The sequence below is a fragment of the Vanacampus margaritifer genome, chromosome 1 (genome assembly GCF_051991255.1).
Source record: "Vanacampus margaritifer isolate UIUO_Vmar chromosome 1, RoL_Vmar_1.0, whole genome shotgun sequence".
Taxonomy (NCBI): Eukaryota; Metazoa; Chordata; class Actinopteri; order Syngnathiformes; family Syngnathidae; genus Vanacampus; species Vanacampus margaritifer.
The window spans coordinates 9790794-9814085 of NC_135432.1; the positions used below are offsets into that span (position 1 = coordinate 9790794).

Below are 23292 nucleotides of genomic sequence, written 5' to 3' on the forward strand. Positions count from 1 at the left end.
GAGAAAAATACCGCGCTGAAGCAACCGGCTCGCTCCTTCAACACGCCACGTCACATATCAAATTCAACAGCTAATCAACATTTAGCCCCCTCACTGCCCCGCTTTCATCCATGAGATAGTCTGCGAATGATCCGGTGGCGACGCGATCGATGGGAAAACGCAAAGCTGGTTCTGATGTTTGGCATCGCTCAACCTTTGATGCTTTCATCTGGGCCTTTTGATGTTGCCGCTCATCTGCATAAAGTGAAGAGCGTGATGGAGTCCACCTGTCAAATCCAAGTACAAACGTGGGAAAACACACTTTGCAACTATTATTTCCTCCTGCTCAAATTAATTGGTGTTTAAGAGGAAAAACATCACTTTTTTTTTGTTAATGTTCATGTGTAGTAAAATAAACACATCTATTTGAAACATTAATAGGCCCAAAACATTTTTTTTCACCCAGCTTCTTTTTAAAATGAGGTGTGCAGTTCTAAATAATAATAATGTGTAATATTACATTGGAGCAAATATGTAGTTTAAAATAAAACATTTTTAATTTTATCATTACCGTGAGAAGCAATAGTAATGAATAAAAAAAAACACATGTATATATCATGATTAGCAGAACCAGAGTTAAACTAAAATCAAAGTGAGCAAAATGCAGTAACACATCACAATTTGTTGCCACCAAAACAAAGAGGACGCAGCAAATGTTTGGTATTTTGTAATTTGGCTACTTTTATTCGAGCAGGGTCATTTTCAAGAGAAATTACAAATCAAGAATTCAATAATACTTTTACAAAGACATTTCAGGAAAGATTCTTCTTTAGTCATGATATCATACATAGTATTTAACAGTCCCTCTTCATTTTTTTTAGCTTAAAAAAAGAAACAAAGATGAAGAAAGTGGAATTTTTTTTCAGTCGAAAATACAGTGTTTTCACAATTGTATAAAAGTTCCCAAATTTGGAATTTTCCATTATGTGGAAAATAGAGGAAATAAAATAAAATAAGATTAAACTTCGCATTTCACAATGTTTCAAAACACAATAAATGCTCTCTTTACGTAAATTTTGCCCTATGATCAACACCATGTTCCTTTTTACTAAAATATATCTATATATTGAAGACCTATAGTACTGTACACAACAGTATGAAATAAATAAAATTAGGAAATATAAAATGGGCCACATAAATAGTTTTTTTTTCCAACCTACAAATAAAATGAATGCAATTTGTTGTTTTCCAAAAAGAAAAGAAAAAGGTTTGGTGTAATACTGACAAAGAAACATTGCACAACATAATGTAAACTAAGTAACTGCTGCCTAGAGTCTTAATACTGACACGGGTGCTGCAGAGAACAATGGTAAACCATCCCATAATACTGAAGCTGGTGAAAAAAAAGTAACCTTCCTTTGACACAACACGAGGGTGGCACTTGCAGAAAACACACAGGTTAAAAGGTTTGCATATAAGGCTTCTTTTTCATAAACTACCTCAAAGGCTTCATCCTTCATTTAATACCCCCCTCCCAAAGCATCCAGAACCCACATTTTCCCTTAAGACGGAGGCGCCACAAGCTCATCTTCCTCCTCTTTGACCCATATCCTTCACAGTCTTAATGATTGGAGGCCTGACACAGTGTGGTAGCAGGTGGCGGAACCAAAGGTGGGTGACGACGAACACCAAAGGGCTAAAGGGGTACGCAGACCCCGCTGCTCTTGTTCCAACCCCGTATAAATATATACATAGGCAACACTTTATCTTTTTTTTTTCTTCATGATTATAGAAGCGGAGTGCAATTTGTACAAGTCACTGTTTTGTGCTATAAATACTATGGAACACGGGCAGGGGGAGGTTAGCACCACACTCATGTTTAGGCCTTAGGACTGTACATTTTTTCCAAATGTATTTATTCTTTGTTGGGTTTGCATAATGCAGCTTCAGTCACAAACCCGTCCCCCTCCCTTCAATGCCGCTGCCTCATTGATTTAGCGGTCAAAGCTTCCCGGAAGCTTCAGGCACGTGCACGTACGGTTTAAAATGTCCCGTCTTAAACCGAGCAGGTAAGAATACTGAGCCGCAAGAAACGTCACACGTTTCCCGTGGAGAGACGACTACATGGCGTCCTCCATCGTGTCCTCCCGATCCGATTTGGTTTCCATTTTGCCATCCAGCGAGCTATCGTCCATCGAGTGCTCTCCGTTCTCCTCTTCGTCCCTCAACGTGTCCGGGTCCGTGTCCATGCTCTTGCTTTCCTCCTCCTCCTCAAACTCAAACTCATCCTCCCTGCGTCCTATCTTCACATATTCTTCATCCACTTCCTTGCGTCCCTCTATGATCCCTCCGTTCACGCCGTCGTGCCGTAAGATGGCCTCGCGCTCCGCCAGCTCCGGGTAACCCTGAGGAGTGATTCCCTGCAAGTAGGCCCGGCTCATCAGCAGCTCCGTGGGCTCCAGGTGGCCCTTCTCGCGGGCCTCTCTCTCGGCCGCCTCGCGCTCCTCCGCCTCGCGCTTGCAGTACGAGTAGCGATGGTTCATGTGCTGCGAGTACGAGCCAGAGTGCGAGAACCTTTTGCCGCACTTGTCGCACTGGTAGGGCTTCTCGCCCGAGTGCAAACGTGAGTGCTCAATGAGATGGTGCTTGTGTTTGAAGGCCTTTTTGCAGATCTGGCATTGGTGCGGCCGCTTGCCTACGGACACACAAAACAAAGAGCGGAGGACGTGAGTGGCGTGACAATGGTTGGGATGCCACAACAAATCACACAAAGCAGAGGAAAGCAAAGAGTTTGATGGGTTGGATGGCGTGGAGCAAAATGACATAACGGGACATCAAATCCAATGTTATTCAAATTGTGAGGCGAAAGTGCGCTCGCATTCGCTGGCTGACATTATGGAAGTCCCCTCCTGTGGCCCAAACAAAGAAACTCGGTGCGTCGCGCTCGTCAATGCATCATAAATACGGTGGCTGAGGAGTAAAGAAATCTGAACTCACTGGGAGGTGGGGGTACAAGCTTATCTGTAAATATGATTGAAGTTCTTGCATGCTGATACCATGCCTGCCGCAAGAAGCCGGCATTTTTTTTCCTTTTAAACTTTTGCAATGTACCCCTCACACGAGGAGAAACGGCTTTTTAATCTCCAGTCCGACCACTTCCCTTCTGTGCAGGACCAGAACAACACAGCGACGCGAGCATGAAAGCTTCGCTGCCCCAACCCCCGCTTTCATGTCCAAACAGATAAGACGCACAAAAGCGGTGAACACTAGACTAGAGATAGCGTCTGAAATGAATGATGCAACCCCATGAAAGAGGAACTTTATATCGTAACGGCAATAAGTAAGACTTGTTAGTGGCGCTCTGATGGTGCTGATGCGATCTATCGCCAATAACAAAGCTGCCTTTACTGATCAGGATAACGACTACCACAACTATGTCCACCCTGTTGATGAAGAAGCAAGTTACAAAATGTGCAACAGAGGAAGGAGGAAGAGGAGGGGACACGTTAAAAGATTCACTGAGGATTTTCAATACAAACATTGACAAAAGGAAATATAATGGGGTTGGAAATAAGGGTCTTGAACAGTATATACCTGTGTGTTCATATTTGTGTCTGAGAAGGGAACTGCTCTTCTGGAATGTTTTGTCGCACAAGTCACACGCGTACATACCACTTTCAGTCTTCTTAATCTTCTTCCGCGACAGACAGGAGTCGGGGTCTGTCATGTCGTCCAGCCCTGACATGTAATCGGCTGTAGCGTCAAGCAGCTCGCCCTTAGCAACAACAAATAACAACAACAGAAAAGAGAAAGAGGACAAAAAGACAACAATTAGTTTGGGCTCGTAGTGAAAGCTGAATGTGGCCAGCACAAAAATGAAAAGCCAAACTACGCAGTAGGAAGCAAAAAAAAAAAAAAACACGGACATAATTTACTCTTTTCAATGATACCGTATTTTTCGGACATACCTTTTTTTCAAAGTCTAGCTGGTTCCATTACCAATAGTTATGGCGGCACTTGTTAAAATTAGAACTCTGACTCCCACCTAAAAATTCCGATCCTTAGTCGTGTTGACGCACACATTCCATTTCAGAAGGTGGCAGTAATGCACCAAAAGTATTTTCCAACCGCCAAAAAAAGTAGAAGAATATGGGAATGGAAAGAAGAAGAGTAGTCATGGCAAAGTCATGTGCGACGTATGACGTCAGTTTGCTGCTGCTAGTATGTGGCATGTACCACAACAAGGATTAACTACAGTACCCAAAGGCGCATTAACCGTCCAGGATTTTACCTTTAGCCACATTGCAACGTGAGATAATAGTTAAGTAAAGCGATTAATCGACAAGTAATCGATTATCAAATTAATTGACAACTATTCTAATAATCGAGTAATCGTTTGGAGCCATTTTTTTAATTTAAAATTGTCCAAATCCTGATTTTTGTAGTCCTTTATGAAAGAAGACTGATTATCTTCTATGTTTAATCAAAGTAAGTAATTTGCAAACATCTGTTTTTACTTTGGAAAACAATGACTAAACCGGTAACATAGTACAACATCCATCCCACTTGATTATATTTCACCATCATTATACACAGATATGAAGTACAAAACAACCACCAATCACTGGTTAATAAACAGTAATCAGGGAAAAAAGTTTTGTAAAACACTTTAATGAAAAATTTAAATCAATCCAATTAGTCAATTAATCGATTGAATAATTGATTGATTAATCGATTCTAAAAATATTCGATAGTGACAGCACTATAGATAAGGTAGGCCATTGTAGACTAAAAAGAACAACTTTTCTGTTATTAGTAGCGGAAGTTTCGGAACTCATTTACTGCCGACAACACGATTAGGGAATGGGAGTTAGAAGGAGTAAAGCACATTACAATTTGGAGCCAATCCGGATAAAGGGGAAGATTTTCTTTTTTCATTCCACGTAAAACTTTGCATGCACATTTAGCCATTTCCTCTAATTTTATAGTGAGCTTGTAGTGTTAGTTGGACTGCCTCACAGTCAAGAGGTCCCAGCTTCAGTGTGGAGTTTGCATGTTCTTTCTCCCTTCACCATGAATTGTCTATAGATGTAAATGTGAGTATGAATGTTGTTTGCCTGCATGTGCCCAGTGAATGATTAGCGGTCCGGTCAGGGTTTACCCTGCCCCAAATCATCTGGGATAGGCTCCAGCTCATCTGCGGCCCTAATGAGGACATGGATGGATAATGCATAGATCTTAATGACAAAATGCCGGCATTTGCAGATGCTGTGTATGAAGGTGACTATTATGTGGCTCATCCAAATTAGGACTGTTTGACTTTGATGTCAGATTTTGTTTTGCCTGTCATTCGAGTTACTTATTGATTTAAATATTATTGATAAATCTTCATAGGAGTAATAATGCTAATATTTTAGTCAGTACGGCTCCAAACATTTACATGATAATTGTTGTGTAAAAATGTAATGAACAAGTCCTGCGGCCTTACAGAATGCATTGAAAGGCAGTTTGCGAGGTGGTCTATTGTTTCGCTTTTCACTCGAGTCAATAGAAGTACCGTCCCTTTAAAAATCTCTTTTATGATGAAGACAAGTGTGGCGTGTGAATTGATGGAGAACAATGTTCCAGCGTGAGAGGAACATTCTGCCACAGCGATCACAATCAGAAGGTGTGACGTGTTCCTTTAATGAACTTGACAAAGCAAGGATGTTTTAAGATGGGCCTGCGCTATCACTCGGCAATCAATTTCAACTAAACGCCTGTAGCTGTATTTTTAAAATCTAATTTAATAACTTAGAATGAGAAACATTATTAATACTTTTTTTCATCAAAATGGTTCACTCTATGTTAAACAGCCCTCAGCATGCTGTGGTAATGAACATGGGGCCGGTGCATTATTAAACTGCACTTGGAAGCTAATCTCGCTCTAAAATGCCACCGAGGAGTGGCGGAGTGGTGCGGGGGTGCTAAGGGGAAGCTCCACTGCGGGTTTTGTCATTTTAGACAAATCCAAACATTCTGGGACTCAGCATTGGGTCCAGTGATGTAACACACCGTTTTTAAAATCCTCTGTTTAAAACAAAAATTAATTCATTATTCTATCAGTGCAGACGTGTCTAATTAGCAGAGATATGAATTCACATGGTGCCGCCTGGGGCTGTCACAGAAACACAGGTGGTTGACCTACCTGGAAACCATGTTTCCGCTGGTATTTTCTCCTCTGTTGCATCTCAGCAAAGGTAGCGGCGCCAGCTGCATATGTGTAGGCCATGTGTGGTAGGAAACCCATCTGTTCCATGCCTGGGTAGGGCCTGAGTCCTGGGATGCTAGCCTGCATTGGTGGCATGAATGTGGCTGGTGGAAAAGCGCTCTGGGGAGGCAGTGATGTGTACATGGGTTTGGCGGCAAAGGGGTTGATGCCAAAGATGGGGCTAGTGCTTTTCTCCAGGCTGCCATTGTTGGCAGAGATGGAGAATTCCTTCTTGAGATAAGCCAGGTTCAGAGGCTCCTCGAAGTGCTCGCGTGGCGACGGGACACTGCTAAGCTCGACTGTAACACTGTTTACTCTTGGTCGGCTCTTCACGGTCAGCGCGTGCTTGGGTTCCTTGATGAGTCGTGGAAGGGAGAGGTCGAGCGGTTCAGCCTGCAGGTCCTCTGACACCAGGCTGTTGGGGGTGTACGAACTGCTGTGCGAATGTTTGGAGGACGTGGACGATAGGTTTAGTGGTGATGGAGTGTTGCTGCGGGAATGGTCCAACTTGTCACCTGCGGTTTTAGCCTCACCAAACTGGTGGTTTTTCAAATGTCTGAGGGAGTTGTCACAGTTGTTGTGGAGCTCAGCAATGGCTGGAGATGTGATGCAGTCGCCTGGTTTGATCAGGGATATTGGCGACCGCGCCGCCAGAGAGTCTTTGGGGGGAGTGTGGTGGTTGTTTGTCCCGACAACCATTTCCGTGCTGTTCTTGTGGTCAAGCGGCGGTGTTCTAGTGCTACCGTATGGAAACATTTTCCGCTGATCAAACCATTGCTTGACAAATTCCTGAGGAAGGCCAACGGCAATAGAGATCTTGAACAGCTCTTCAGAGTTGGGCTCCATGTTCATGGCAAAATATGCTTTGAGCACAGACATGTGGTCCCGATAGGGGTGAAGGGAAGCTGTCAGTCCCTTTTCAGCCAAGATTGAAGAAGTCAGATGAACACTCTTCTCCATGAACATGTGTTTGTTGGGCATCAGGTTCTCACTGGGTTGGAGCACAGCTTTGATCTCCTCGTTCATTTTGCACAGGTAGCGCTCATGTTGATGGAGAGGGATGGGACCCGGGAAGGATTCTTTGCAATACTGACACGCGTATGGCGTGAAGATGTTCTCTGATGCCTTTTCCTCCATGCCACCTTCTAGCATGTGGTTAGATTTCTCATTTTTGATATTGCTAATCTGTCTCTTTGAGTCTGTGGTCAAGCTCTGGAGACAGGCTTTGGCTTCGTTAACCTTCTCAAGTGTGTAGTCTATGATGCTTTTGGTGGCGCCATTGTGATTAACGAGTGGAAGACTGGCCTGTGGCCCACCTGCTGATGCCAGGCCCTGTTTTTGCTCCTCCACCTGTGAGCCTAATTCCTTCATATAGGCTGTGAGCTTGGACAGCTCCTCTGGTTTGCAGTCCATTTTCTGCCTGCACACTGTGTTGTCTACGATCTGTAAGACCTTTTGCACCTCACTCAAGTTGTTCATCAAAGGGCCCGGGTAGCCAATGAGCTGCGACTCTAGCCCGGGCATACCCAGGTGTTGCAGAGGGCTCTGGGCTGTTGAGTTGTGGTGAATTCCCAGTGGACTGTTGCCTCCGACTCCATTCATGAAAGGCCCGGGAGCACCGAATCCATGCGAGGCCATCATCAGCTTATAGTCGTTGAAGTCTAGCGGTTCTGTCTTGATGCTCAGGTGGTTGTTGTGGTCAGCGAGGCCCACTGGCTTGCCGTTCTCAAGCTTTTGCCGCAGCTGGGTGATGGCTGTGTTGGTGGGGGAGGAGGAGGCTGAGGTGGGTGAGGAGCCTGTCTTCATGCTGCCACGCATCCTGCCGTTGACGGCGATCAAGCCAATACACTTTTTGCTGCTGATGTGCGAACTGTAGGATCCAGAGTGTGAGAAGCGCTTCTTACAGTTGGGGCATTCATACGGTTTCTCACCTGGAACGTAAAAACAGACACAATAAGATGTCTGGTTCAAGATTGGCACATTTGCAAACGCCTTTTTTAACTGTCACTTACCACTGTGGATGCGGAGGTGTTCTTTCAGGTGATGCTTGTACTTGAAGGCCTTGCCGCACTCGGTGCACTTGAACTTGCGGTTGCCGGCTGCTTGGTTCAACAGTTGGTGCTGTGGGAGATAAATTTGGCGTTAAAATTCTTCACAGACGCCACAAGATTTAAGGACGTGACCATAAGTGGTCAAAATTAGAACTGTTATGCTCGCTGTTGAATGGACACAAGCGGTGGCGATAACAGAGAGGATCCCACACCTTTTAATTTCCTGCCTACTCGACTGTCTTTAGAATTTGGTAGCCTAGAAAATAATCTATATTTAGCGCATTTTCCTTCATTAGAACCTGTGATATGATCTACTTTTCATTCGTTTCACAGTAATAAGTCTTGTCTCACCCAGCATACCTGCATTCACACCATTTTTGAAAGGTTAAAATTTCTTGTAGGACAGAAAGTACATAAGCATTTAATTAGCAATGTCTGAACCTGCTCATCACCATGAAAACATTCACTTTGAGTTGGAGAGATGGACATTTTTTCCCGAGCTTAGACGAAAGAAAATCTAATTCCCCCTCCTACAGGCGCAGTCCTGACAAATGCTGGGGTGTATGAATTCCTGGGGAGACAGATGGTAGTGCACAGGACACTACAACGAAAAGCTCCAACCTTCGCAGATCAAGCGGGGAGAGTCGGGGGCCCCCGCCAAGCGCCGGAGAGAACCGCGCCACTCGTATGTTGCTGAGTTGCATAAACAAACAGCAACAGCTGCTTCGGTGCCTCCGCCCCCACCTCTTCCTCCCCTTTTCCCCCTGAGGACCTCTGCCCGCTAAAGTTTAGTCTCACTGCTAATAAGACACTATGGGCCCTTAATTGTGAATGGCACCAGCAAAATGCTTCATCTCGCCTTCATGCACTGGTGCCATCAATGCCGCCACACTTGTGGGCGGGGCACCGGCAGGATGCTTGCATATGTATAAGATCTAATTAGTCATATTCTGGCTAATCACTTAAAAGGAGGAGGAGCATTAAGACTTGTAAACATATGAGAGCACATGTTTACTGATGGCTACATTATTCCTTATGCTAATGCATGATGTTCTCAGGTTTGCTAACACAGGACGGACAGGACGGAGATGACAAACAACCAATCGCCAAAGAAACTGACTGCGGGCCACACTGCAGCTGATTTTATAAGTTAACATAAGTGGTGGAGCAGAAGGAGCTGTGGTGCTTGAACAGGATTCGCCGGCCATTGAGAGAGGGAGCGGCGACAGCATGGTAATGTGGGGATTGGGACGGCGAGGCATTCGGCCGACCCATCTGCTCACGTTTACATCCAGCTGGTAGATCAGGTGAGAGTGCTGGCTGATGACATCAAATTCAGCCTGAGGCTGTCATCGTGTCTCAGGAGACAAGTGAACACAGTACGCAACATGGATTCTTTTTTAAACCACTTTTTTTATCCTCACTTTGCCTCCACCAAGTTTTCATTGGTGCGAATACACTTGAAGGGATGTTTATTTTGCAGTTATACAGGTTTTATATAGCAACCTAGATTTTTAACGATGTCTCCCCAGGATATTCCTATTAAATTTAGGTGGAAAATGTGCACATTTTTGACATTTTAATATAAATCTCTGTCCATTTTTTTAAATCAAATTTCAGTAAAATATTTGCTGTGTGTATGCAGGGTGAAAAACTGAGTTTAGCCTGATTCCCCAAAAATTTAATCCCATCCACTGTGTTCAGATTACTCTACCAGTTTTCATCAACATACGCAATCATTTTACTTATTATTATTCATTATACAATGTTTCATATGTTGTATCTAGACAATACTTTAAATCCAAAATTTCCATGTGACCAATTTAACATTATATTTAAAGTGTTATAATCAAGAGTCAAATTGCGCTAAATTACATCTTCACTATTTAATATAATTCATAATTTAACATCCATGACCAATAGAAGTGTTTCATCATCACAGTTCAACTTGCATCCACTGTCACGAGACACTCATATAACTCTGATCTATGTTGTGTAAATGTTGGTGCTGTTTATGCGGTGTATGTGTGTGTCTCTGTGAGTGTGATTGTATGTGTGTGTCACTAGAACAACATTAAAGACCAGGAGAAAAGTTAAGGAGCTGATAAAAATTTCCAAATTGGAAATTAACACAATCACTGGATCGTGAACACGAGGCTGCAAAATCATATCAAGGAAGGCCATCAAAAAACCATTTAGGGCCTCAATTAAAGTTATTACCATTAAAGGAGTCGCATCTTCAAAATGCCATGAAAAATTAATAATGATTGCCAATCAGAAAAAAAATGATCTCTCTTCTCAGAGGATCAGAGCACATTACAGATAAGATGGAGATTGTGCGTGTGTGTGCGTGCGTGAGTATTGATGGGGTGGCCGGGTGTAAGGAGAAGAAATAGCTAACCTGATCCCTCGCAGGCTTGTGCGTGGCCATATGTCGCTCGAGCTGAGTGCGGTAGGCGAACGTGTAGCTGCACAGCGGGCAGGCGAAGTTCTCCTCATTCTTCTCATGGCGGTACTTGATGTGCTCCTTCAGTGATGTCAAGCGCTTGTAGCCCCGGTCGCAGTAGGGGCAGGTCAACAGTTGGGCGAAGGCATCTGGCGTTCCAGGTGGCAAGTCTGCATGGGTGACGGTGGGGTAGGAGGGGAAAGGGGGTTGAAAGGGAAGGGAAAGCGGGCCAAAAGGTCAGCCAATCAATGGCAGCTAATGGGCGGCTTGCCCAGAGTGTTATGGGAGGTATCTACGCAATCTGCTGCACATGAGAGCCACAGTGTCGACCTGGCACACACACATGCACGCACAGACACAGAAGGCCTTGTAATGTAATGGAGTACAAATACTTAGTTACTTTACTCAAGTCGAATTTTCAACTAATTTGGCTTTGTTATTATTTATATTTCTGACAACTTTCACTTTTACTGTATTTTTTTAAGTAAAATGTATAGAGCACTTTTACTTTGATTATTTTCCCTTTCCATCTTCCGCACCCATTTAAAAAAAAAAAGTTCTCATTACATTAATGCCTGAACCGCAGAGGACAGATCTGAAGAAAAAGTCCTGCCTGTATTGACACAATACATATCGATGGAACTGAGGACGAAAACACCTGCTGCTCTCTCTGCCGCAACATCTCCAGCAAACCAAAATGACGGCAATGATGAAATCTGTGACGGTGATTACGAATATAATGTTACACACACGTGGGAGTATCAAAAGGAATGCTTTTCATACATTGGATTAAGTTCCTGTTAATGCCTACCTAAAATACCAGATATACTGGCATTCAAAAATTCCCCGTTTAACCTGGTAGGTTGAAACAGCTTCTGATAATCCAGTGAACACAAAACATCCATGTTCTTTTAGTTATCATAAGCTTGTTCGGGCATATACTATATATATATATATATATATATACATATAGTATATATTAACATAATGGCCAAGCTAAGATGGGCTAGCAAACTTCGCTCATTAGCAACACAAATCTTTAACTACACCACTGAAGTAACCAAATGAATTATAATGAAAATAAATTCAAACATGAAAATTCTAAACACTCTTAAAAATATATACTAGATATATTTACTTATACTACAAATATTTTAGTATACAGCATTACTTTTTGATATTTATGTTCAGGAAATGTCAGATACTTTGTACTGAAACAATATTATATAAACTTCTAAATTATTTTCTGTCAAGATATTTAACACTACACACTCTCTCACTCACACACACACACACACACACACACACACACACACACAGCAGGATGGCAACTTCCTCACTGCTGTCACTTCTTAAAATCTTTCCCACTCATACGCTTGCCATGTCTGCAGCTTGACCCCCCTCCCTCAATCCTCAATCCTCCTCCTCCTGCTGGGACCTTCAGAGGTGAACTATCTGGTTTCTGCCCAGCTGTTGCTTTAGACTGTAGGTAAACACTGTGGCATCCGGCAAATCTGTGGGACCAACAGCTGTCTGCTCACGTCGGGCAAGAGAGCTGCTGCAGCTTCTCATCTCTCATTCGTAACTTTTTTTTCTTCTTCCAAGAACAGGAGCCAAACTGAGCAGGCACCATCTTAACGAAGCTTATCTACCTTTTGATATTAGCTCTTTGGGGTCTGTACTTGCCATTTGTCCACCTTGCTTATGAAAAACATTTTAGCCATGTTAATGCAAATGTAATAAAACCTTCCAACAAAGAGGATGTTTGTCTGCTTTTGTTTTTTCCAACTTGAAACACAATTTGGGTTAAATTCAATTAAGCACAGACTACACTTAAACATTTTAAATTGATGTTTGCTACCAGATTACATAATTTATCCATTTTTAGAAAAGGGAGAAAGTCCATGTAATATTCTCTATTCTTCCTAAATATATGTAAAAAAAACATGAGAATGGAAATTTTATACTAACAAACTGGTCTTAGTTGAAAATATAGTGCAAAGATGACCCCCAAAAAGTTGAAAATGTGGTAGAATAAAAGGAGGCTTGTGTCTTAAAACAAGTTTAAAAGTTCCGTACCGTTTTCCTCTGGCCCTGCTGCCTCCGGCGTCCCAAGTCGGGACAGCTCCTCCGGGGCTTCTGGGTAGATGATGGCGGTATCACCTCGTTGGAGATACTCTGCGATGCTCACCACGTGGCTGTCACTGTCGCCCAGCTTCCTCTTGGCAAAATAGTCCTCAAATTCTGAAGTGCAATTGACGCTCTTGACTAAAGGGAAGAAGGGATAACAAACGATAATCCATTTAATTTTATTTCTCCCCAGAGAAATGTCCTGTGCAAAGATTTTGGGAATATCTTGATACAAATGTGTGAGGACACACAAAGAATAGAGCAAAGCTTCAGAGAGAATATGTCTAAATTATGGGCTCTGAGTGTCATGCTGCACTGCTAAAATAAGAATTGTAACCGAATCCAACTTCAAATCACAGAATGAGCAACAGGCAGAAAAACTGGACCAAGTTAACTCACTCATGACTGCCAAAACACGCAACTGCGCAGACTCTTGAATTCATCAGTAGCAGAGCATGGATGTCACATTTAGAGATCATCGGAGGGATTGTGGCTTTGTTGGTTCGAGCCCAACCAAAATATATTACAGCGCTGGCTTGTGGCGCCAAGATGACCAACCTCGCTAAGAAACTAAACCAAATTGGCGACCTTCATTAGTCCTCGTCTGAGTGACACCTCATTGAGGATCGATTGTGGCTAACGAGCCTTTTGGGCGGAAAGTCAAGGTGAGCTTTAAAGCGCCATTTGTGACAACTTTACCGGCCAATTTGTAAAAGGTCAAGGTAGCAAATATTTGGTTATCTAGAGAGAAAAAAAAGCAAATGTCATGAATGAATCCCTTTAAGCAGCCACAATTGCATCATTTACGGTGTTCATTAGACATGTCCTTCTAAGCTAATTGCTGGAATTGCGCTTACGATGATTAAACCGGCTCGTTATTTGTGAAAATGATGAATGTGATATATTTTAACACTGCCCGGGATGGAAATTACCTTCTTCACAATGACAAATGCTTGTCATCATTTCAAAACGCATAAAAGCATTTGTTCCCCTTATTTTAATATATAGCCTGAAATATGTGTGTGAGGATTACATTATAGACAGGTGGGCTTTGTGGTGAGCATTTTATTTGTTATTCATAGATACATGGAAACAAGAAAGAAGGTTTCAATAGCAGGAGACGATGAGCAACAATCTGACTCACCTGTACCATTTCCAGCTATTTGCAAAGTGGCGTCAGGGCCCAAAGTGTCGAAATCTTTGATTTCATCTGCACAGAAGAGTGATGCAAGTGGGGTAGGGGTTGTGGGGGAAATGGACAAAGGGGGCGGAGTGAGTGCAAGCCAACAAAGATGAGACATAAAAGGTGTAGGGAGAAATGCTGCGTATCACTGCTTTGCCTATCATGCTCAATGAATACTATCATTTGAGCCAGACAGTGACTTATTTACCTTTAACATGACAACAAGCTGCGATTAAACACGATATCCACCTGAGCAATTGTTGAGCTTCAGCCAACATGCAGCTTGAGCTCATTACGCCCCGGCTGTGATGCCCCGCACTCCTCCTCACGCACATTATGCCTCCTTTATCACATGTGAACATTTTCATCCAAAGCTGTTACACACAGTAGTGCACACTTGCTCGCACTAAAAATAACACAACCCTGCACTACAAATTAAGAGTTATCATTACCATGTTTGCATTGCTTGTTGCTGTTGTCCAGTCAGATTTGAGCAATGTTCTTTCAGTCAATCGGGTTAATGGCCCAGCACACAGCCAGTGTAGTGCTGACACAGGTGAGGTGGTTGTAAACTCAGGGACAAGTTCGTAAACAGTGTCTCCACGTCGTTTTCTGGTCACAATTAAAATCAACATGCTTCCATGGAGGCCATGTTTTTTGTTCTTTTTTTTTTTTCTTTTTAGTTTTACTGGGTGCCACGAGGCGGCACCGTCCGGTGTCACTCGGCATGCCACAGGAAGAGGTGGAGCAAGTTGCGCTGATCATAATGTTTCCTGCACAAAAGCCGCACAAAAGCCAGAAGCTAAATGACTTTTTTTATTTTTAGCTGACAATGGACTTGATGGCAGTGTAGGCTGTGAACACCCCCACTCTCTGGCTTCTGGGTGGATTTTTATTTTTTTTGATTGCATGTCTGCCAAGCGGCATCAGAACCGCAGCTTGAGAATAAACGGCTTTTTAGTCGCATAAATCATGAGCAACAGATTGAAATGTACCCACACAGCTCAGATTTCAGCACATGTGTGTGTCCTCACAGGCCATGTTTGCTTTGGCTAATCAAATTTGGCTGCATTCTTTTGCCCTGACGCAAGGGGATGACCAGTGGGATTTACTGGTCCCTCTCTCTGCCCTGTTAGTGTTTACCTTGGAAAACATGTGTTATCTGTGGTCTGAAGGCGAGACCAGTGCTTCCAGCAGGAGGCAGGTCCACCTCTGGCACCGGGTAATGTGTCACTGTGGTGAACGAGGAAGGAGGGCAGTTTTCTCAGAAAGTGAGTGTTTATTTCCTGACATGGCACCCAGCACTTTTACATGGCATAAAAGCTGTCACAAGAGATGCGTGTGGGCCACAAAAATATGCGGCTGGGGTCATGGGGTAGCCAGAGGTGTGTTGCGTCAGCGTTAAATCACAGAAGGCCCAAACTTCGTGGAAGACCAAGACTCCAGCACACATCATCACACGGCACTGATGCTGTTTGTTATGAAAACATTCCTATTTTAATGGACGTTCTCCGTTTTGCCTCGGAGCTTTGGGCCTCATATAATGCAATGTGGGGGGATTCAGCGAGGTGGTGATGTAGCTTATTTTAAACATTCGCTAAGGTTATGTTTTTAAATCTAAATTAAAACACAGCTTCCATAGAGTGTTGATGTTTTAGCTTGGCAACAATTTGTTCATGGTTCAATTCAAAATGTTGTACTTTGTCTCTGTTTTGCTGCTGCCTGTCTTGACCAGGTCTTGAAAAAAAGAGTTTCTTCATCTCAATGGGACCAACCTGGTTAAATAAAGGTTACCATATTTTTTCTGACTGTAAAGCGCACTTAAATCCTTTAATTTGATCAAAAATCAACAGTGCGCCTTATGTATGTATGGATGCTGGCTTTTTAGTTTGTTGTATTTAATTACTACATATACTTTACTAGCCTAATTCTGCGGTCACCAATTAGACCCAACTCAAACTGAGCTTTTCGGGCGGCAAATTTTCAATGTTAGGCTACAATTTGGGACTGGACCGGTGTGAGGTAAATGACACAGCCAGCTTTCAATAGCTGCCAGGGCCGAGCAAAAATGGTTGGATAATACTGAGTGCAAGAAACAGCAAGAAAGCATTTAGCATCAGACAAAGAACTAATTTTCAAACTTATTTTTTCCGTCTGTCCGCTCAAAGCAAATCCCGTGTAGTTGCATGATGAACAAAAGCAAGCCTGATATAACCTAGCATAACAGCGCTAAATCTATCAAATAAACATATAGTATAATATTGAATAAACTATTTGCTTCGGAAAAGTAATGTGCCTTTTAACCTAGAGTGCCTTATGTATGAAAATATTTTAAAATAGACAATTTTATTGATATTTTGCCTAATAATAAATAAATACGGTAAAAAAAAAGAAAACATTTTTCATGATGAAGCACCATACAGCCAAGTAACAGTTCGAAATTTGGATGTGCCAAATTGGGGCAAGGGGGTGGTGGGGGAGTTGATTTTATTCAGCATTACTATAAATTTCCACAATTACATGTCCGGGGGCAATGACAATATGACGCTGTGTCACAATGGTAACTCGAGCACAGGTGATTTATGTGCAAATGTCTGTCAGTGACTATGAAGTCATGCTTTCCAGAAGACTGCATCCAGCCACACTGTGGGATGGAGGAATGTCAAGGACAAGGCCAGATATAAGGCTCTGATTGTTTTCTGGAATCACAGGAGCTTCCTGTCTTGCATGAAGTCACCGTTAAAGTACATTAAAAAAAAAAAAAACTAAAGTGATTTTTCTCCGACGTTTAAGCAAGATTTCTGTGAGGCCAAACTCCAAGAAGGCCACATTCAGCCTTCCAGACACTTCCAAGCCAAGTATGAAGTTCCTGATAGGACTCCAAATCAGCAGGACAGTGATGTGTGTGTATGTGTGCGTGTGTGTGGGGGGGCTGCTAGCTTATCTCAGGACTCAGTTATGTGTTGAGGTATCTGCGCAGACACTCAGGCACCGCCAAAGTAAGAGTAGGCTGGGAAACACAGCAGCCACACGATTGGGAAAGAGACTCTAATGAACTTGACTTGCTCTCCCAAATATGTCAGACACTTTATCACAGCAGAAGCAGATTATGTGGGAATTGCAACATGGCTGATTTACAGACATTATGGCACCGCGGGTCTTTATCAAATAAACAATTACCGTACGAAACGACAGCTTGTTTATCCTTTATCTTGATTTATTTACCTAACTGTCTTCTTCCCTCTATCCCTGAAGGATATGAACTGTTATTTAGGCTTTTTCCCTCCCCTAATAAATGTGCCACCTCCCCACCTCCAGTATTAAAATTTAAGCCCGCTGAACGTTCCCGGGTTCTTGGGCGCCGTGCATGGCTAGTTCATTAGCAGAAATGAATAGCAAAGCCAAGCTCATTTAAAAAGGAGCTGTCTTACATGACTTCTCGCCGCACTCTGTTCCTGTCACTCGCTTCCAAGAATCATTGACTCTTATTATACATGTAAATGGCTATCATAAAAATAAAAATTTCATTTAAGATTGCTAATGACTTTTTTTCAGCAGTCTGGCTTCCTTTAATGGTTCTACCCTGCCCCCTAATTAAAAGTATTTATCTTTCAAGCATCCGTGACTGGCGCCCTGGCAATCAGCGGCATTCAACAAAAGAGCATAAGTCAAGTTTGGGGGCGTTCACCTGGGAGGAACCACGGCATGATACGCTTAGATCAGAGGTGTAAAATGTATTTTTGTCACAGGCCACATTGCAGTTAAGGTTTCCCTTAGAGGGCTGATATGACTGTCAAACCATATAAAACATATTTCACCTCATTTAGGTTAAGATGGGATTTGGTGAAAAAATGCTTGGAATATCAGTTAAAAGTAAAGAAAATTTCCAATTTCGGTACAGTCTAAATGAAATGTGAAAAAACATAAATTAAACACATTATTTGCTATAGTGGGCCAGTGAAATTGATCCGGTGGGCCAGACAGACCCTGAGCCTTGAATACAACACCTGCGGTTTAGATAGTTAAAGCACAATAAAATGGCGAGTGAGGTTCTGAATGGCATCGATATTGCATTCCATTGTGCATCCTCCTTGTGAGGTCAATAATGTCATAGCTCCCATTTCCTTAGCCTCGCTTTTCCCGCCATAATGATTTCTAGCGCCTGCCAGCCAGGGGAGTGCCATGGAGGCCTCACCATCAGACCTGGCTTCAACCTTGTTTGCTCGACACTTGGCTGCATTTGTTTAAGTCTACACCAGCACCAGATGGGAGGGGTTTACGGTATAAGATGATACCACAAACGGCAGCATGTGCACATAAAGAATCTGCCAGTCAGATTAGGGGAGTTCGGTGATTAACAGCTCACCTGAACACCACACATCTGGCGGCTTGAATTTAACCAAATTCTGCTCCAGCCTCAGGTGTTTGATATAAACCTCAAACTGGCATCAGGTGTCACATTTTAATTAAAAAGTGAGCAAAATGGCTTCAGGAGCCAAGTGTGACATGCGCCTCTGTTGCTCCCCCCTCCAATGAGATGACATCAGCTGACACTCACCGGTACCATCCACGGAGGCACTCAGCATGTCGCTGTCGGGCCAGATGTGCTCCACTCCGCTGTCCCTCATCTCGTCATCCTCCTCCTCTTTGGTGGGCAGCCCGTGGCTCTCGCCGCACGGTGAGGCGTCCGCGTTGACCAGGCTGGCCGGGCTACCGGTGCCGTTGATCAGTGGGTCTTCCTCGGACACCTGCAGCTTGTCCTCCTCCTCTGTTTCCGAGCCGGTTTCCACCACATTCTCGTAGTTGAGAGCTGTGAAATAGAGGACATTTGGATTAGTGGGCGGGGCCGCTAGTTCCTGAGACATACACTGTCACTGCTGCACAGACAGAACATTCTACAAGGATTTCAACATCTTTTGCAAGCTATAAAGTTCCCGCATGGCTGTTTGGCCCAAGGCATGGGTTACACCCCAATTACAGCACTGGAATCTGCGACTGAACCGCAGCGATGGGCAGACAGCTGCCAGTGCGATGTGGGCCAAAATAGCCGCTAATTTCTAGTCCTGCTCACATGCCTCACATGCCAGCGTGCTGCACCTTTCACGGCGGCTCTACGCCTCAACGTCTCTGTCACATTTCAGATGCTTAACATAGCACAAGCGGCACACAAAGTCGCGTCAACTACGGTCGTCCTGATTACTCATTGAATGCGGCCAACCATGAACATAAATACAAATTTTTCCTAACATGTAAAAACAATGAGACACAACAGGCCTCAAGGCTTTATGTGTACACATTGCTCAATTTTTGGGACACCTGCGTAAAAGAAAGAAAACACTATAGTCACTGATAAAACAAAAGTAATAATTCAATTTCAATTAAAATTTTTATTTCACTCTTTAAAATAAAAGAAATGAAAGGGGACAGAAATATGTAAAACTTGTTTTGTCTGCCCTTGATCAGCACAACAACAAAAAACAACACAAAATGAATGACAGTGAGCGGTCAAGACAGTTTCAGTGTAATAAAAAATAAAAAATAATAAAAATTCATAATAAACACAAATAGGCCTATATGGATATATGTGGAATATGACTATTGAAAAAATTACTGCTTTTATTCAATCTGGCAAAAATATGTTAAAATTCAAAGTAATGAAACTGGCCTAAACTAAAACTGTAGTGTTGGCTATTCTGATATGGCCTTCAATTACCTTAGATTTTTAAATCATATTAAAGCTGAAGCTGTTATGACAGTGATCACATGACCAAACACAGTTAGAAGCTGAGCCGTGATTGATCGTTACCTGAGCCTTAAGCAACTGTGATGTCATTTTCAGTCTAGAGCCAGTGGCAAAATGGCTGCCCGCTGAGATGGCTAAAATTAGGTGGATTTTGTTGCTTAATTCATATTCCACAGACACAATATTAATCCGAATGCCGTGTTTAGACTAGAGGGGGTGCATAGAACAAATTATCCAAAATAATTTTTTTGACTTGACTTCCGCTACGGATTGCATTGTCCAGGCCGATTACATTTTGTTAGTTTCAACAACAAAAATGTTGAAACATAGACAATTCTGGAATTTCATTAGTTAATTTCAACATATTTGGTTTATTGTTGCATTTTTCAATTTCAAGTTATGTCAGTGCCTATTGAAAACAACCAACAATACAGCCTTACAGGGGTATCACTTCTGACCAAGCTGTGAACTCACTCAAAAACTGCATTAATGCAAATTAGAGACAAGGTTATGGTAAAGGTGGACAAGCTGGGGCAGGGGTGGGGGGTGTTCAGGAGTTGGATTCAGTCACGAAGAGGCACCATGTTGTGTTGGATCTCACATTTTGAAGGCTTTAATAAATCTATAAGAGGCTGCCTCTTCCCACGGTGAGGTCCGTGCATGACATTTGTGTCCACGTTCTACATATGAAAGGCTAAACCTCCCACAGCCCCCTCCAGGCACGTATGACTAGCTGGTCCACACTTGCCTGCATCGAACAACTGCACAACAGGTGCAAATTAAAATGAAAACGGGGCTTTGAGGCGAGGTCGGGGGTGCGGGCGTCTGGGATTGCGGTGACCTGCTTCGAATACCAATCGGTGGAGGAAACAAAACCCTTTCAAGAGGTGTGATCACAAGGGTTTAGGCAAGTTCAGACTCAGTAATGCTGCTTGTGATGACAAAAAGGGCAATGGTGACCTGCTAGGGAGGGAGACGGGGCGAGTTGTGGGGGATTGGTGCCGTGATGGGGGGAGGTTGGGCTGGTCAGTGTTCTCCTGGGTGGTCCAAATCTACCTTGGCATAGTTGATACTGAGCCTTTGCCGCACACTGCACCAAAACAACACTATTAGGTTTGAGGAATTCAACTATTTAAAATGGAATTCACTGCCCAACATCTCAAGGAGAGTTTTTGATTAGAACAAAAGGACCGGAAGGCTCGATCATCTTGCTGCTGCGGAACTCATCTACAGATGCAGATTCAATGACAGCCTGTGAATGACATTATCTAAGGGCGGATAGGTTATAAAGGTTCTGAAGGGGCTATTGTGTGGCGCTAAAAGGAATGAGGGAGCATCTCTTTGTTGCACAACTGACTTCTACTCCCACGTGAGGAAGGTGGGGCACCTCCCACCTTCCTCACAACAAACTTTCACAGCAGAGAAGAAAAGTGGTGCTTTCATTTATTTTTGTCACCACTTTGTGTCTCCTGCTGCATGGGGGCGGCCAACTGTCTTGCGAAACTACAGCCAATGCCATCTTCCCCGAGCGTCAGCTGTCTGTTGGCGTCAAGGGAGCTTGTCAAGGCACGACGTGCGCCGCTAACGTGCAGAAAGACGCCTTTGTTAAGGTGCCACTGCTGACGAGTCGCTCATCCACCGCCATTGTGCTGCGCAACAAAGTAATTCTAACCTACGAACAGTTCGCAGGCCGTCATTTTGTCACCCTCTTCATCATCCCTTTGTGGCGCAGGCGAACAAGGAAGACAATGATGTTTACTTCTCCGCTTGCTCATCTTACCTTGGTGTCAAAACACCATGTTGGCTGCATAAAGCGTTACCTGCATTGCTGTACCGCTAATTCAGTTGACGTGTAACTGTTAGCTTTGACAGTGGTATATCAGACACAGGGCTTTCAGGAGTCCGCCATTAGTGGCTCTCTTGTAAGTGGAGTAGTGCTGCCCTATTGATTAGGGCGGTGAGATGGATGGAAAGTGACAGCTTATTTCATTTTTCATCATTTCTTAAATAAAGATATATAAAGGAGAAAAAGAAAGGGCAGTAAATGCTCCTCAACAGTTGTAATGTCACATGCTGCATTCAAAGATCTGTCACTGGCAGTAATCTACAGCCATCACCACTTTAACGTATTTGTTTGACCAAGCCAAAAGAACAGAATCACATGTGGAACGTTGACAGCAGAAAAAGAGTCAGAAAACAACTTTTTTTGAAAGCCAAAGATCAGCAAGGTTCATCGTCAGGTGAGCGGTTTCCTCCCAGGCGTCGAGTTCAGAGTTGCTGCACCTGCACTCTGCAGCGCTAACAATGATAATCACATTCATTTAAGCATCCCAAGGTGCCGGTAAGTGCCGCAAGGAGACTGCAAATCCTGCTCTGGAGCCAGCCGGAGAGAGAGCGAGTGAGAGCGTTCTTCCTTCTCATGGGGCGGTGGTAAGAGGTGATGGCCGCGAGGTGGAATGACTAACACCCACGCTGTAATGCTAACCCCGGCTGACTCTTTAGCCGAGTGTCGAGGCTTAGCTTCGGGTGACACACTTGGCCTCCTACGCCGATAATGAGCCCGGACATTCTCCCTATTGGACCGTAACTGCTCGCGCTCGCTGGCTGTCTCATGAATGTGAGCCAAGCGGATCACCTGGATAGCTAAGAGCGAGATGTGGGGGGCGGGTGTAGCGTGGCATTAGTCAGTCCTGGTGTGTGGGGGAGGGCACCAAGGTGGAGGCGAGGTCGCTGCCTTGTGGCTACAACTGGCAGAAGTGGATTTTTGCTTTGACCTTTTGTCTGCCACAGCTCCTTGGCTACTTCTCACTCTGCTGCGGTACAAAGCAAATACTGTAACATTTATTTTGAAGAAGAGACGCGGCAACCTGGCAAGAGGGAAACGGCAGATAAAGAAACAAGCCGCCAAACTTTCTCAGATTACCATTTAGAGAATAAGGAATTGTCAAGTCGCCGACAAAAATGAGTGTTTGGATGTTTGCTGTTATCTGGTCTGGGAATGAGGGCACGACAGAGCACGGGGGCCACAAGGGGGCCAAGTCGGTGAAAGGGGGGAGGTCGCGGGCAAACAAAGACCCTGAAAGGAGACAGCGAGAGTAAAGGGAGGAACGAGGAGGTGGGGCGATGGCGTGCAATGAATGGTGAAAACTCAGCGGAGTGTAAATGCAACCTGGGAGTGAGTGTGTGTGTGTATGTGTGTGTGTGTGAGAGAGAGAGAGAGAGAGAGAGAGAGAGAGAGAGAGAGAGAGAGAGAGAGAGAGAGAGAGAGAGGTTCATAAAGAGAGGGTGAGCCACATCGCTGGAAAGTGGAGTAAATTCAATTTAGAAACTTTATATAACATTGAGATAAAACCAGCAAAAAAAGTAATTGCAAAGGTTTTATTTGAGTATTTATTTGTAATGTGGCTGAGCCCATCCCATAGCCAAACAACATTAACATAAAATAACTTTCTGGATGTACAGACTGGTCTGAAAGAAAGGCACCAGCGACTAATTCCATTAAAGTTCCGA

At 43.6% G+C, this 23292-nt stretch overlaps 1 protein-coding gene across 3 annotated transcripts in view; it reads right to left on the reverse strand.

Annotated features, from left to right (window-relative positions):
* Positions 1–701: 701 nt before the first annotated feature.
* The window catches only part of zeb2b (zinc finger E-box binding homeobox 2b), a 60034-nt gene continuing 37443 nt past the window's right edge, over positions 702–23292 (reverse strand). The window contains exons 3-10 of one of the 3 annotated variants that reach the window (XM_077570392.1): positions 18598–18849; positions 14001–14066; positions 12806–12994; positions 10682–10896; positions 8242–8350; positions 6167–8160; positions 3574–3754; positions 702–2674 (exon numbers count right to left, since the gene is read on the reverse strand). In XM_077570392.1, coding sequence (XP_077426518.1) covers positions 2100–2674; positions 3574–3754; positions 6167–8160; positions 8242–8350; positions 10682–10896; positions 12806–12994; positions 14001–14066; positions 18598–18849 — 3581 coding nt within the window. In that variant the 3' untranslated portion in view covers positions 702–2099. Of the gene's footprint in view, positions 2675–3573; positions 3755–6166; positions 8161–8241; positions 8351–10681; positions 10897–12805; positions 12995–14000; positions 14067–18597; positions 18853–23292 lie in introns of all 3 variants that reach the window. The other 2 variants (XM_077570401.1, XM_077570385.1) reach the window with 2 other exon arrangements.